The sequence below is a fragment of the Penicillium chrysogenum genome (assembly GCF_028827035.1).
Source record: "Penicillium chrysogenum strain IBT 35668 chromosome Unknown utg000001l_segment0_segment0, whole genome shotgun sequence".
NCBI classification, from domain to species: domain Eukaryota; kingdom Fungi; phylum Ascomycota; class Eurotiomycetes; order Eurotiales; family Aspergillaceae; genus Penicillium; species Penicillium chrysogenum.
In genome coordinates this window covers 9,281,310-9,294,854 of record NW_026622749.1, presented here as the reverse complement: position 1 = coordinate 9,294,854, position 13,545 = coordinate 9,281,310, and the positions used below count along the sequence as shown (strand labels likewise).

General features: G+C 48.5%; 5 protein-coding genes across 5 annotated transcripts; 4 read left to right on the top strand and 1 right to left on the bottom strand.

Moving 5' to 3' along the window:
• Positions 1 to 1,556: 1,556 nt before the first annotated feature.
• Positions 1,557 to 3,501, top strand: N7489_003614 (uncharacterized protein; the record flags this gene model as incomplete). The annotated part of the gene is made up of 4 exons (XM_056709369.1): positions 1,557 to 1,810; positions 1,899 to 2,512; positions 2,567 to 2,742; positions 2,842 to 3,501. The coding sequence occupies 4 exons, from the start codon at positions 1,557 to 1,559 to the stop codon at positions 3,499 to 3,501; spliced, it is 1,704 nt and encodes a 567-aa protein (XP_056573671.1).
• A 4,123-nt stretch (positions 3,502 to 7,624) lies between these two features.
• N7489_003613 (Zn(II)2Cys6 transcription factor domain-containing protein) lies at positions 7,625 to 8,600 on the top strand (the record flags this gene model as incomplete). The annotated part of the gene is made up of 3 exons (XM_056709368.1): positions 7,625 to 7,729; positions 7,779 to 7,876; positions 7,943 to 8,600. 3 exons carry the CDS (start codon positions 7,625 to 7,627, stop codon positions 8,598 to 8,600), a joined length of 861 nt encoding a protein of 286 aa, XP_056573670.1.
• Positions 8,601 to 9,220: 620 nt separating this feature from the next.
• N7489_003612 (uncharacterized protein) lies at positions 9,221 to 9,445 on the bottom strand (the record flags this gene model as incomplete). Its single annotated transcript, XM_056709367.1, has 1 exon — positions 9,221 to 9,445. One exon carries the CDS (start codon positions 9,443 to 9,445, stop codon positions 9,221 to 9,223), a length of 225 nt encoding a protein of 74 aa, XP_056573669.1.
• Positions 9,446 to 9,932: 487 nt separating this feature from the next.
• Positions 9,933 to 11,483, top strand: N7489_003611 (sensor histidine kinase; the record flags this gene model as incomplete). The annotated part of the gene is made up of 3 exons (XM_056709366.1): positions 9,933 to 10,192; positions 10,244 to 10,544; positions 10,581 to 11,483. The coding sequence occupies 3 exons, from the start codon at positions 9,933 to 9,935 to the stop codon at positions 11,481 to 11,483; spliced, it is 1,464 nt and encodes a 487-aa protein (XP_056573668.1).
• Positions 11,484 to 11,639: 156 nt separating this feature from the next.
• N7489_003610 (response regulator) lies at positions 11,640 to 12,065 on the top strand (the record flags this gene model as incomplete). The annotated part of the gene is made up of 1 exon (XM_056709365.1): positions 11,640 to 12,065. One exon carries the CDS (start codon positions 11,640 to 11,642, stop codon positions 12,063 to 12,065), a length of 426 nt encoding a protein of 141 aa, XP_056573667.1.
• Positions 12,066 to 13,545: the final 1,480 nt, after the last annotated feature.

Sequence of the window (13,545 nt, the reverse complement as noted above, 5' to 3'; positions counted from 1 at the left end):
AGTGGCAGACTAAGCGGGCCGTTCACTCTAATAGAGAGAACCAATCCACACTACATCACACTAGTGAAAAAATCACCGAGATTTCTGCAAGCGAAACAGAGTGCGAAAGCCTTCACATGGTCAGCCAATGTATTTTATCAGCCTCATTTAGAAACAGAACCTTGTTGAAGGTAATGAAACTGGGTCCAATTACTTACGTGGCGCCCTACAGATGACTGGGAAGCTTTGCAAAGCACGGTTGCCCCTCCTTAAAAATCAATTCGGAGATCGCAGTGATTTATTCAGCGACGGAGAAGCCTTGCTACATGAGATAGCAACTGCGCACCCGAAATACAACCAGATGATTCGAACCCTGCCCATCTTATTGAATTTTATTCCTGAGGAACTTAAAAGAAAAACTGATGATCGAAGGAAACGCGGCGTTGTTGAGGACGGGAGCTTATTTGGTCAATGAATGGATTTCAAGATCAGCCACACTGATCTCAAGGAGAGTGCAGCTTCTGCTAGTGGAGCGGGAGTGTCTTTCTGACATCCAATTCTCAGCATGCCTTCTTTTCGGTAAGAGCGAGATCAATATGTATGCTATGTACGCTCCTAAAGCCATGGTTCCAATTCACATGTTAATCTACTGCGTCACCAAAATCTTGGAGGGAATCGGCTTCTTCTTCCCGTTTTCGTCATCATATATCTTAACAGTATCGTCCTTCTCGAGGCTCCATATATGGTGCAGGTCATCATAGAATGCGCATATTGAACTCCGTAGGGGTACGAGGGGTTTCGCCTGGATGGAGATTGAACCTATTCATCCCCATACATCTAAGTTGATGAGACATCATTTACATCGACCAATTAGGCTTAGGAGAGCCTACCGAGCAAGCAGACCTCTCTGTACGGCTCAGAGTGTACGGTCTGTCACCCACCGAGAATTACCGCATTAAGTAGAAATAAAGTACCGATAATTTCCAGCGTCAACCGCTGAATAAAGGGAAATAATAGATCTGACGACTTGCGGTCTAAAATATAGCACCCTGGTGATCCGAGGGCATTCTAAATATACCATTTTTTCATCTCACAGTTTCATTAAAAATGAGCTTATCTCGGAGAAGCGAAGTACCTGTGGAGACTTGACAGACCTTGTGATATTTCGAACCGGCATCGGGGGCCCATGGAAAAAGTCATCCCGGTCGAAGTCATCCTTGATTGGCAGGTTTCGGCTGATCTAAGTAGGTTCCACTGCAAATTTCATTATCTGATCCGAGACCACCCCGCCAAGCCTCGGGCGCATCCCAGCAGGCAAATAAAAATGCACATGTGGGGACTCGAACCACTAAATGTCCGCTCACCCAAGTTAATCGCGACCAGGGGCCGGTTTCGCCGTCTTTTTTTTCCTTGTCTAGAGGTAGAAAATGCCGATCTTTCCCCGGCTGAGCCACTACTTCTTGGCCAACCTTTCTCACATATATCTCTCCGTATCTCCCTGCCCATTGCGCGCTTGGTCGCCTGGGATTCTCCATAGACTTTTTTGATCGATCGCACCAGTCCGGTCGACCTCAAAAATGGGTCTTCTTGATAATATCAGGGTTCGGAATGATAATGCCCGCATTTCGCGGTCTTTTGTCGAGGACGATGCTCGCCGTGATGCGGCTGTAGCTGCGGAGACTTTGAATTCAAGCTCGCTAGAATGGCGTGACGAGAAGGAATTACAGGAGCATCCCGATGTTGTCAATGAAAAGGCGGAGACTGGTCTGAAGAAGGCCGAGGCTTCGGCTGTGGCCTGGGATAAGAAGGCTGTCTATGCTATTTACGCCTGGTGAGTAGTTTGTGAGCGGAATTGGTTGGGCCTTATCCGCAACTTCCATTTGATAGTTGGAATTCTAACCTTCGATACATCCGAACAGGATCTGGGTTTGCTTCTTCTCATTGGCTTTCCACCAGTCCATGATCTTCACTCTCGGCCAATTTGCCTATGCCGACTTTGTGGCTGCTCCCCAGATCACCACTGCAAATATCGCTGGTATCCTCATCGGTGGGATCCTGAAGCTGCCTCTGGCCAAGGTCCTCAACCTCTGGGGTCGTGCCGAAGGCCTTGTGGTCTCTCTTATCGCCTATGTTATGGGTATCATCATCTTGGCCGCGTGCAAAGGCCCCACTGCTTACGCAGCTGGTTATGTCTTCTATTGGATTGGATATGATTTGATATACCTGATTCTGCAGATCTTCATCGCGGATACAACCGGCCTGCGCAAACGAGCTTGGGCAATTGCGTTCGCGTCCACTCCTTTCATCCTGACTGCTTTCACTGCTCCCCTCGGAGCGAACTCTTTTCTCGCCCATTCAGGATGGCGCTGGGGCTACGGCTCTTTCGCAATTGTTCAGCCTTTTGTTTTTGGTCCTTTGGTGGTGGTCTTCAAATTCTATGAGAAGAAGGCCATTAAGCTCGGTCTTTACCGGAAGGAACCCAGCGGTCGAACCGTTTCCCGGTCTATTATCCATTACGTCCATGAGTTTGATGGTATGATCTTCTTCGGCGCTCCTATTCTTGGAATCTGCTGACATGTTAACTTAGTTATTGGTGCATTCCTCCTCATGGCCGCCTTCGTGCTTTTTCTTCTGCCTTTCAGCTTGACGTCCTATGGTATCGCTGATTACTCAAGCGCTAGATTCATTGCGATGGTTGTCGTCGGAATCGTTCTTTTCCCTGTTTTCGCCATCTGGGAGAAGTTCTTCGCACGGGCGCATTTTGTTCGTTAGGAAGTGTTCAAGAACCGCTCTGTTGCTGGTGCTTGTATCTTGTCCGCTCTTATGAACTTCAGCTTTGACTGCTGGGACACCTACATGCAGAATTTCCTTTACATAGTTTACAACCTCAACATCAGGGACGCTGGATACATGACTCAGATATACAACGTTGGCTCGTGCTTCTGGGGTGTGGTCGTCGGTATCATCATCTACAAGACTAAGCACTTCAAGTACCTCTGCTTGTTCTTCGGTCAGCCACTCATGATCCTTGGCTCCGGCCTGATGATCCACTTCCGTGGTGTTGACCACGGTATTGGCTACATCATCATGTGCCAAATCTTCATTGCCTTTGCAGGTGGTACCAATGTCATTGGTAACGACATGTCCGTAATGGCAGGCGCTGACCGCGAGGGTATCCCCATGGCTCTTTGCCTGGTCAGCCTGTTCCAGAGTGTCGGCGGTGCTATCGGATACGCCGTCTGTGCTGCTATCTTCAACAGTACCCTCCCTGGCGCCCTAGAGTCCCAGCTCCCTGAGAATCTCAAGGCCAACGCTACCTCTATCTACCTTGGCGGTGTTACTGCCCAAATGGCGCTTCCCGTTGGATCTCCCGAGAGAAACGCTGCTGCTTACGCTTGGGGCTGGTCGCAGAGACAAAACTGCATTGCCTCGACTGCGGTCCTGGCTCTGGGTCTTCCTGCCATTATGTTGTGGAAGAACATCAACGTCGACAAGAAGCAGGTCAAGGGTACTGTTATTTAAGTGTTTCAATATGTATCACGGAGAAGCGCAGGAACCCGTGCATATAGGGGGGAAACCATCTTTTTTAATGTAATAGTCGATACGTAGCGCAAGGAATCAAAAAACTAGTAGCTTCTTCGCGTTCAGATGAACTCAAACACACCATCCCTATTTCTCATACTCCGAACATCGTGTGCTACCAATCTTTACAAGACCCGAGGACGCGCAGGATTAACTTAGCGAAAATTAAGCTAGTGCGGATACTAACGAGACATCCACAGATATCTTACAGTTATCCGCAGAGTTGCGGCTTTGGTGCGGATAACAAAATTATACCCAAAATCCGCAAATTTGCGGATGCGGATTTGCCGCAGCCTAGCCGTGAGTGTTGATGGATGTGAGTGTTGATGTGAGTGTTGATGTGAGTGTTGATGTGAGTGTTGTGGTGAATGGTCGAACGGTGAAGGAGGTGGTCATTAGACTGTCCACACCCCCTCCGGCCCAACACAATCGGATTATGTAAGCTTCTTGAATGGGGGTTCAACTTTGGAAATCTATCACTATCACCTTACCCCCAATGTCCACTAGTATAGTCATTAACCGATCATAATAAAGGCAAATCCTATTATGTAGTATAATGAATATGTCGTGTTTATAATAAGTTTATTGATGCGACTGGTAGGCATTATAATGTGAGTCGATTGTAGGTCCAGCATATTTTGTACGTATATATTTATATCCAGTATGGATGTTCAACCAAAGCTGAAAAGCAACCCAGCTGACGCAATGAATCAAAACGCACGCAGGAGAAGAAAGTCCCTTTCCAAAAAGGCATCCGAGTATAGCTCGGAATGCGATGCCGATATCCATCTCGTTCTTCGGATGAAGAAATCCGGGAAGATCTTCGTTCTGGCCTCAAACACAAAAGATTGGTCTCTTTCCCAACATCAACTAGTAAGTTTACTGGGTCATCGATGTCGTCGCCAGAAAGGTACTAACTTGCTTCCAAAAGGTCTTATCAACCCACACCCATTCAAATGTCTCCAGGCCACCAGAGTCCAAGCCGTGAATCTCTACCATGCTAGCAACAAGTGTCTCCCTCAATTGGATGCCCTTGTAGGGGCCTCCAGACTAGTTCAGTCGACCACTTGCAACCTATATCCCTCTAATGACATTCTCCTCTTATCACTCTGTGCAAGGGATTAACTCCCCAAAGGCTTCTGCCGTGCTCTACTGATTAGAACATGTGCTCTGGGCCCTGGAGACTGTTCAAAGTCGATCAACGTTATGATTCGTGCACAAGTGCTACGGAATTGTATAACAAATTTAGTTGGTCACGTTGAATGTTATGAACGGTCACTTCCACCAAAGGGGCCAACGATGGATCCGTCATCCGAAAGGTAAAACGCGGTAGGAATCAATAATAATCTAAAAAACATCAGAGTTCAACATTGGCTCACCTAGCCAGATACGGATTGCGTTTATTTGAGCTAAACCGTCTCTGGTACCCTATTCCAGCTTTCATGGTAGTTCTAGGTAGGAATTGCAATGAATGACCCTTCTCAATCAGGTTCACATCCAGTGGGCTGAAACCAAAAGGCATCTTGGTAACCATCGTTGGACAACGAACTTGCGTGCAGATAGTACGAGACTTATTTGGTGACATATCCCTTGTATACTGCATCACTGATCTGTACACGTATTTCCCATTCTGTCCCATCCTATCCCATCCTGTCCCATCCTGCAAGTGGCCTATCGCGCCGACCGACATTGACGACATTCGCTTAATAAGCGTAGAATAGCATCCTCTTAGGCACGATACATCAACAACACCGTCTAAAGAGACTTAGTATCAAACGTCTTAGTAAAGAAGTCGCCACCTACTAACTAGCAACGTTATACGGAATTATACCCGTCTGGGATAAAGGTATAAGATTCCCGCACCGCCGTTAATAAGCCGAAATAAACGAGTAGTACTCCCTCGTGGAATACTTAGACGTCGAACTTTGGCGATAATTGCGACAGGCTCAATTCTAGCGTAGGTAGGGTTTCTAAGGAGCCACCCGGAAGGTTATTTAAGTGACCCTCTGATAGTGTTACCGAAAAATAAACGTCTCTAGGGGGCACCATATTCTCGCTCGATATCTCGCGTAGCGCTTTATCGTATCTATAGATACTATTTAGCCGTAACGAACGTGGTATATCGGTTTAGGTTGCTCTAGATTACGAGCTCATATCTAGTGCGATAACTAGTCGTGAAGAGGCCATGCCAAAAATATTCTTATCGTTTGATCGACGGCTATCCTCGGGTCTATACTAGTAGATATAGGGGCTCGTACTTGTTAGTAACCGGAGACGGTTGAGTATAGAGAATTCTAAATTTAGCTTGATACTATATACCACCGTCTTAAAGCTCACTTGAATGTAGTGTAGCTTATACTCCGCGAGGAGTAGTAAAACGTTTAGGATTACAACGAGGATATTAATATAAAATAGATAGATAATGGCGTTACGGCCGTCGGGACCGCGGATTGTAATGGCACTCTTAAAATGATACACCGCTTTATATATATATATACCACTAGATGATAAAGTCTTATATATAAAAAACCGTCGATTAGATCCGGTCAAATATCGCGGTAGGGCGAGTAAAGCGTGTATCGCCGCGGTTAAGGCCGAAGAAAAAAACGGTCATTAGGATATATAGGATATAAGTGTTTATAATGATTATCTATAGAACCCACCGCACCTTTCTTATATCGGAGAAAACGAGGTGTAGACGCGAGTAGAGGACGACAGCTTGGCCGGTAACTATAGCGTACCATCCTATCATAAAGGGGATAGACGTCGGGAGATTAGACGCCTAAGAAATAAAGCGAGCTATAGTAGGAATGGCATGCACGAGAATTCCCTAGGATACAAATTGCATGCTCTAGAAATAGAGGCCCCGGTAGCGCTTAAATGAGTCGAACGTGACAATCCCTATTTCTAGGGTATTGTACGCGCCGATAGAGAATATAGACACGATCTAGATGATAGAGATATTCTCTATAAGGATAGCCTTAACATTTGGTGGTAGGCTGGTTATGAGTGTATCTATGGTCTAATATGGCTTAACGAGTATAAAGGCTAGAGGTATAGAGGATAAACCATTCGTAGCTTGGTTTATAAAAGCCTCCGAACCGAGAACTGTCCTCCTAATGAGATCATGACATTATAGCTAGGGGGCTCCTTTGAAGCTCTAAAAACGTCTGGACTCTTATCGGCTCGGGATATGCTTAGCTGGGTTTCTAGTGGTCTGAAGGTCTAACGGGAAGCTATGTCGAAACTAGAGTAATGTGTAGTTGGGACTGAGGTATATAATAGATTTTCAATCCATGCCACAGTTATTTTTGACGTGAAGGAAAGCTTTCCCACTATTCTCAAGTCATAGGGCTAGTTTCACGACGGCTGCAAAACCGAGGGCGGGATCGTCGGCCCATGGCTGATCGCCTCATCTTGAATCTTGACAAATGATTTTCGATGAACTATGGAAACGCTGGTTCGGGGAGAAAACGGGATTATCCGTGGATAAATAGGATTATCGGAGACCTTACTAATAAACTTTCTGCTCTACCTGCTTTCTAGGTCGGCCGTGGTTGAAGTTGTCCCTACAGTCATAGGAGAATCCAGAAGAATCGGCTATGCTCACCATGGACGTAGTGTTTTGGAATATTATGAGGTAGCACTACTGTATTCAAAATATTCTCGATCTCCAGAGTCTGAGGACGGGTAGAATGAGCCGGATGCTGGAAAAGGAGTGGGACCGCAGATGGTCGGCCCACGGTGCCACGCGCACTACCTTCTATTTTTGCTGATGTGTTTGAGATCCCGGTCTTTCACTAGCGGAATCTACATAGCACAGAGGCAAACCATGTCCAGATCCAAACGCAATTTTATAATTTTCGCTCAAACTGGCAAAACTCGTCCTCTTAGTCGCGATATTATTGGATCGTTGTGGCTGACGTCATTTATCTGGGCGCCCTCCGGATCTGGAAGCATAGCTTGCTTTGGAAAGTACCTGCTATTACTTTGCTCTGCCTGTTCTTCTACCCTTTGTCCTCTCCTCCCTCCTCCTCTCCACCGGTACCTTATGACACATAATATGGCAGCACGACAATCAACGCCAAGATCGAACCACTCGCACTCGTACAATGTTCGCAAGCGTGTCTGCAAGGCCTGTGATCGTTGTCGCCTGAGAAAATCCAAGGTATGTGGCACTGCGGCTGGCGCATCGTCCCATAAACTGACCGAACAAGTGTGACGGAGCAAGCCCGTGCTCGCGCTGCCGTGCAGATACTTCAGTCTGCGTATTCGGGGAGCGAAAGATAGCCCACAATAAAGTGTACCCCAAGGGGTGAGCTGGCACTGTTGACAATCTGAATCTTACCCTGAGGCATAAGCTGACTCCCACCGTTCCTAGATACGTTGAGACGATCCAGCAACAACAGATCTGGCTGGTGCACGGCCTTCGGGAACTCTACAGACGCACCACCGAGGGCGAAGGCTGGCCCGGCGAGTGTTTGAAGACCGAGCCCAACGGCCACCCGCTCACTCACGACATCCTTACTCGTCTCGGGGCCCTCGACCGCACCAAGGGTGAGCGTTTCGAGGATAGCCCCGACAGCATGCAGCAGGAGCTGTGTCGTAAGAGCATTTGGCGCCAGGAATCTTCTGATGGGGCCGAAAGCTCCCAGAGCCCCGTGGCTCGTAGTGGGTTCTTTTCGAACGCTTTCTCGCAGACGCAGACCCTGCCCCCCACGCCGCCGGCCTACCCAAAGATCACTGCTCCCGTCAAGCAGGAGCCCATGGCCAGCAATCCTCAATTTACGCACAAAGGTCTGCCCATGCAGGGCATCGTCAACCCGCTAGCTCTACAAGGCGGGCAGCAGTGTCCGAGCGGTAGATTCGGCTCCTTCGACGACATGGGAATGATGATCACCAACTCCGATTGCACCAATATGTTCTTCGACCCAAGCCCATGTCATCGCCCATATACAATTGCCAGATGCCTCTGGACTGCGTCGGCAATAAGTATGCCAGTGTTGGATCTGAATCCGACGGACACCACCTCGACCTGAGCCTCGCCTTCGATTTCTGATGCGAAAATCTTATTTGATAATAAAATGGCATATGACGTGATACAGGTATACTACGCATATTCCTTTTTTTCGTAGGGTCCATTACTCTCTTTGTGGTTGGAGTGATTATTTCCACGTTTGATTAGGGAGGGAAGCAGTTGGAATCCTAATACCACATTCACAGAGTTAGGCTGGAGTTTAGTCTTTACTTTTGGGTTGGGGACAGGACGAGAGGCGTTCAAACGGGTTAATTCATATCGACGCTTTCTGCTCACATCTCATCTCATCTTTTCGTCTTCATCGAGAGTACTGTTCAGGAATGCGTTCACGGCGTCGAGCTGCATTGTTTCTAGGTCAAATGCGGCAACCAGGGCGAAGATAGATCTCGCTGTACGAGCTGGGAGGGTTGCGGCTCGTTTCTCTTCTGAATTGATGGCTTGGAGATCTCCACGGACACAGATGCGAGCCTTAAGCGTCTGAAGAAAGCCATTGCAGTCAAATCTGTAGGTGAAGACCCAGGTGAGTGGCAGTACTTGAACACTGCGGTCTTGGGGCCTTCGGGAAGTGGTGTATGTGCCTCGTATTCCTAAGGATTCAACCTCGAGGCCTGCTGCAGCCAATCAGCCTTCGCTGAATGTGTGGCTGGCCGCTTGTTTCCAGTTCTGGGGTTCAGGCGGCAGATCATCATGATGCTTTCGGTGCTGATCAGGCCGTGGTGCAGAGATTGCAGTGGCAAAGGCAGCTAAGACCCCTTCTTTGTCTTCTTCGTACGTAAAATAGCTGGCAAGGTATGGGTCTGTAGGTGGCTTTCGCTTCCGTTTTCCCTCCACGGCATTATCTTCCATATCCCTTCTTGAAGCCGATGTGGTGGCTGAAAACCGATCGGAGGCCGGGCATGCCTGCTGGGAAGCTGCTTGTGATAGCTCCCTTGGCGGCTCTAAAAATGCTCGGACGGGATCTGGCGGCCGATAACTTAGATGATGTCATCCTTATCCCTTATCCCCGAGAATATCTGCCCACTGCCGTGCCCCACCGATCATGCACAACACACCACATTCCACCGCGGCTGCTGCCCTCCATCTGCCGTGACAGCTCCCTTCTTTGCTCAGCAAAATCCGGTCAGCCTATTATCCTCGACTAGTCTACCCTTTGCTAAATACGTCTTCTGCGAAAAAAAAAAAGTCGTCGCTGGATACGGTGTCCATTGACTCCTTTTCCACCCCCCACCGCCCCCACCTCCTCCATCTTCACTCCAATCTCAGTTTTGCGACATAGCCTATTCTGCTCACTGTTTAAGGATACCAACTGCTATTACGAACTTGCATAGCAAAGATGGCTCGGGCTCTCACTAGCGATCTCTCGACTCTTAGCATGGACGATACGGAGACGCTAGCTAACCAGCCCTTTGCTCCGAAGTCTCCACGAGATGAGGTAACGACACCGGCAGCATCAAATCGGAGCTCGAACTCTGAACCGGAGAAGAAGATAGAGACGGAGACGCCACATAAGAACAGATTCCCAGGGTTCGATGCTGCCTTGGGTCGGATCTATCGTTATACCCCGGTTCCTACCCTGATTCTCAATGAGGATCTGTGTGTTGTGGAGGTTTCAGACAGTCATTGTATATTTTCTGGTTAACCCAGGGATGCAATGGTAGGCACTTGCGCCTGCAGCCTTTCGGTCCACACCGTCCCGGCGCCTGACACTCCGACTCTTTGCGGAGCGTTACGTGCAGCTATCACCTCGAAAGAGGTTCAAGTCATTGAGAAAATACACGTTCAAAGCGAAAGCTCGATTTATCAGCTTCGTATAACGCCGGTTTTTGAGAAGTCGACGTTGACCTATGTCGTATTGGAGGCTCAGAGCAGTTCGAAACATAAATGGGTAGCGTCTGATGAACAGCACGCCTACACAAACGAAGTTTACAAGATTCTGGTCGATACTGTGAAAGATTACGCCATCTTCATGCTTGATACCTAGGGCAACATCGCCACATGGAACTCTGGCGCCGCGATTCTAAAACAGTACACTCCCTCGGAAATCATCGGCAAGCACTTCTCCGTCTTCTACAGTCCCGAGGACTGTGATAGAGATAAACCAGGTAGGGGTCTATGCCTGGCTCTACAGAACGGGCGAATGGAAGATGAAGGCTGGCGGTGTCGTAAAGATGGATCTCGTTTCTGGGCTAATGTGATGATTACGCCCATTTTTCAGTTTGGTCGCCACGTTGGCTTTGTCAAGGTCACGCGTGACCTCACGGAACGGAAGGCGGCGGAGACTCGCATGGTCGCAGCATTTGAGGAGTCGGCCAAGATGAAGACAGACTTTCTGGCAAACATGAGCCATGAGATTCGGACCCCCATGAACGGCATGCAGCTTGCGCTCGCGATGATAAAGGACACCGACCTTACCGGCCAGCAACTCGAATATCTTTCGATTATTGAGGACTCAACGTCGGTCTTGCTCCAGATCATCAACGACGTTCTCGACTACTCGAAGCTCTCCTCCGGCTCTTTTTCTCTCTGCTCTGATGTCGTGGATATTAAGAGCATTTTAGAAGCTGCCATGCGCAATTGCAGGCCTTCATTAAAACCTGGAGTTGAACTCAATTGCTGCTTGCAACCGGGCTTACCGAAAGTTGTGCGTGGTGACCCTTTACGTTATCGTCAAGTGGTTCAGAATATGCTTGGAAACGCCGTAAAATATACGGAGTCAGGCTATATTCGGCTCTCTACTACTTTCTCGCTCGTCGAATTAGATCCACAGGCATACATAATCACGACGGAGTTTGCAGATTCTGGAGTTGGGATTTCCGAGTGTGCTATCAATACTCTCTTCACCCCTTTCACGCGATTTGCCGACTCGGAGGCCCAGAAATACTAAGGCACTGGCCTTGGTCTTTCTATATGCAAGAGTCTAGCGGAACTTATGGACGGCACAGTGGGCTATAGGCCTGGACCAGAAGGCAAAGGCAGCGTGTTCTGGTTCACGGCTAGAATGGGTTGTGTAGACATGAGATATACAAAAGAGAAGCCTATCATGCCTCCAACCGACGACACAAGGGACCTCTTGAACAAAGTGCGGGAGATCGCGCCGCGCAAGCATATCTTATTTGTCGAGGACAATCTTGTCAACCACATGGTAATGCTGAAGCTTCTTCAAAGTCTGAATTTTGAGCGCATCGATGTAGCATGGGACGGGGCGGAGGCCGTTCGATATGTCAAGCAAATGCCTTTGTCATACAATGTGGTCCTCATGGACATCAGCATGCCGGTGCTAGATGGATTGGAAGCAACGTCGCAGATCAGAGCCATGGGCGTCGACATGCCTATCATTGCGCTCACGGCAAATGCGCTAAAGGGAGATATGGAGACATATATTGCGAAGGGCATGAATGATTATATCGCAAGACCGGTCCACCGGGACAAGTTGTTGCAAGTCCTTTGGAAGTGGATGGGGGCTTGAGAAGTCTCATATTGGACCAAAAATGAAGTACATCAAGATGGCCATCCCAACTATCACGCACTTTTCTCCTTTCACCGTCTAGCTCAGGAGGAAGGAGATGTGTCATCGTCCACATCCGAATATGTACTCAGACTGCAGGTTGTCTTGCCTTGACAGAAGTGTCCTGACTACATCATCTAGAGCTGCTACTCAATGGCAGCCTTGTCAAAGCAGTTGGTCAGATAACTTTATGAACGAACTATATAGACCGTAGTGTCACCAGTCCTCAACTCGTGGCCCCGATGCCCCCGGCGATTGAGGGGGACATACTAACGAAAAGCCTACAATTTCAATATTGACTCCGAAGGATGAAACTGATGCGTTACCTATGACCAGAACATAGAATTTCGAGCCTCATTCTACAGACCTGAAGAAGCTGAGAAGTTGAGAAGTTTCATCTCCATGATGTCCGAATGGATCATTCCGAAAGTCCTCGTTAAATGCAGACGTTGCCGCCTTGCACGGGAGTTTCTCTTCTGATGCTGCTTACCCGACATACACGCTGGGCACTGCGGCGTTGCCAGCAGCTGCGCCTACGTTAGCGGTCGGTACGGAGTGCCGGTGTGCCGGAGGACCACCCTCAAGTCTCCCCGGTTCAGATGTCCTATCCGAGCGTGCTATAACGCTTCGGAGGCCTGGTCCACTCCTTTACATATATCTTCTTTAAGTATTATAGCTTCACCACCGAGTTCAGAGGTTGACGTTACGCACTCTACGTCACTTGACTCCTAAGGGTCGTCGACGTCTATAGCCACCGCCTACGGTTCTAGTGAATCTACGTGGCTATAGGTCGCCGGCGCCCTCGCTAGTTAGACTCGCTCTCGGGATCTTTTACTTATATAGCACCGTAGGATTAGTAGATCCTCCTCCGTATAGTAGGCGGTCCCTACCGTTCGTCCTCGGTATCGTATAAAGACGTTCTATAGGTGCGCCACTAACGAGTAGCGGTCTCGTAATAGCTTCGGCACGCTAATTAGGTTTATCCCGACGCGTGGCGCGAAGTATACATTCTTTAACACTAGGGGTTAGTTAAACTTCCCCCGGAGCGTAAGCCTCACTATACCAATCCCTTCGGCTTCTACTAGATCGCCCGCCGTGTCTAACATCTCGCGGTAGGGCCGCAGACTACTAAAGTATCTCCGGTCCTAGTAGATATAGTTGGTAGCGGCCGAGTCTAGGATCCACCGGGGTTACGGTACGTGGGTATAAAGGGTCGTCACCCTCGCTCTCACGATATTAATCCTCGGTCTCTTAGAAGTCGGCGGGCCCTACCGATCTCCTACCTAGCTTGATAGTATATTTTATAAATTATTTCTTAGTGAGCCGGAAACACTCTATTCAGCCTTTAGGGGTATGGTCCCTAGACGGCTATACTTCTCGCTATTTCTTCTAGCACTACGCGACTATATGGCCGCGCTTCTTACAATAGTTGCATTTCTTA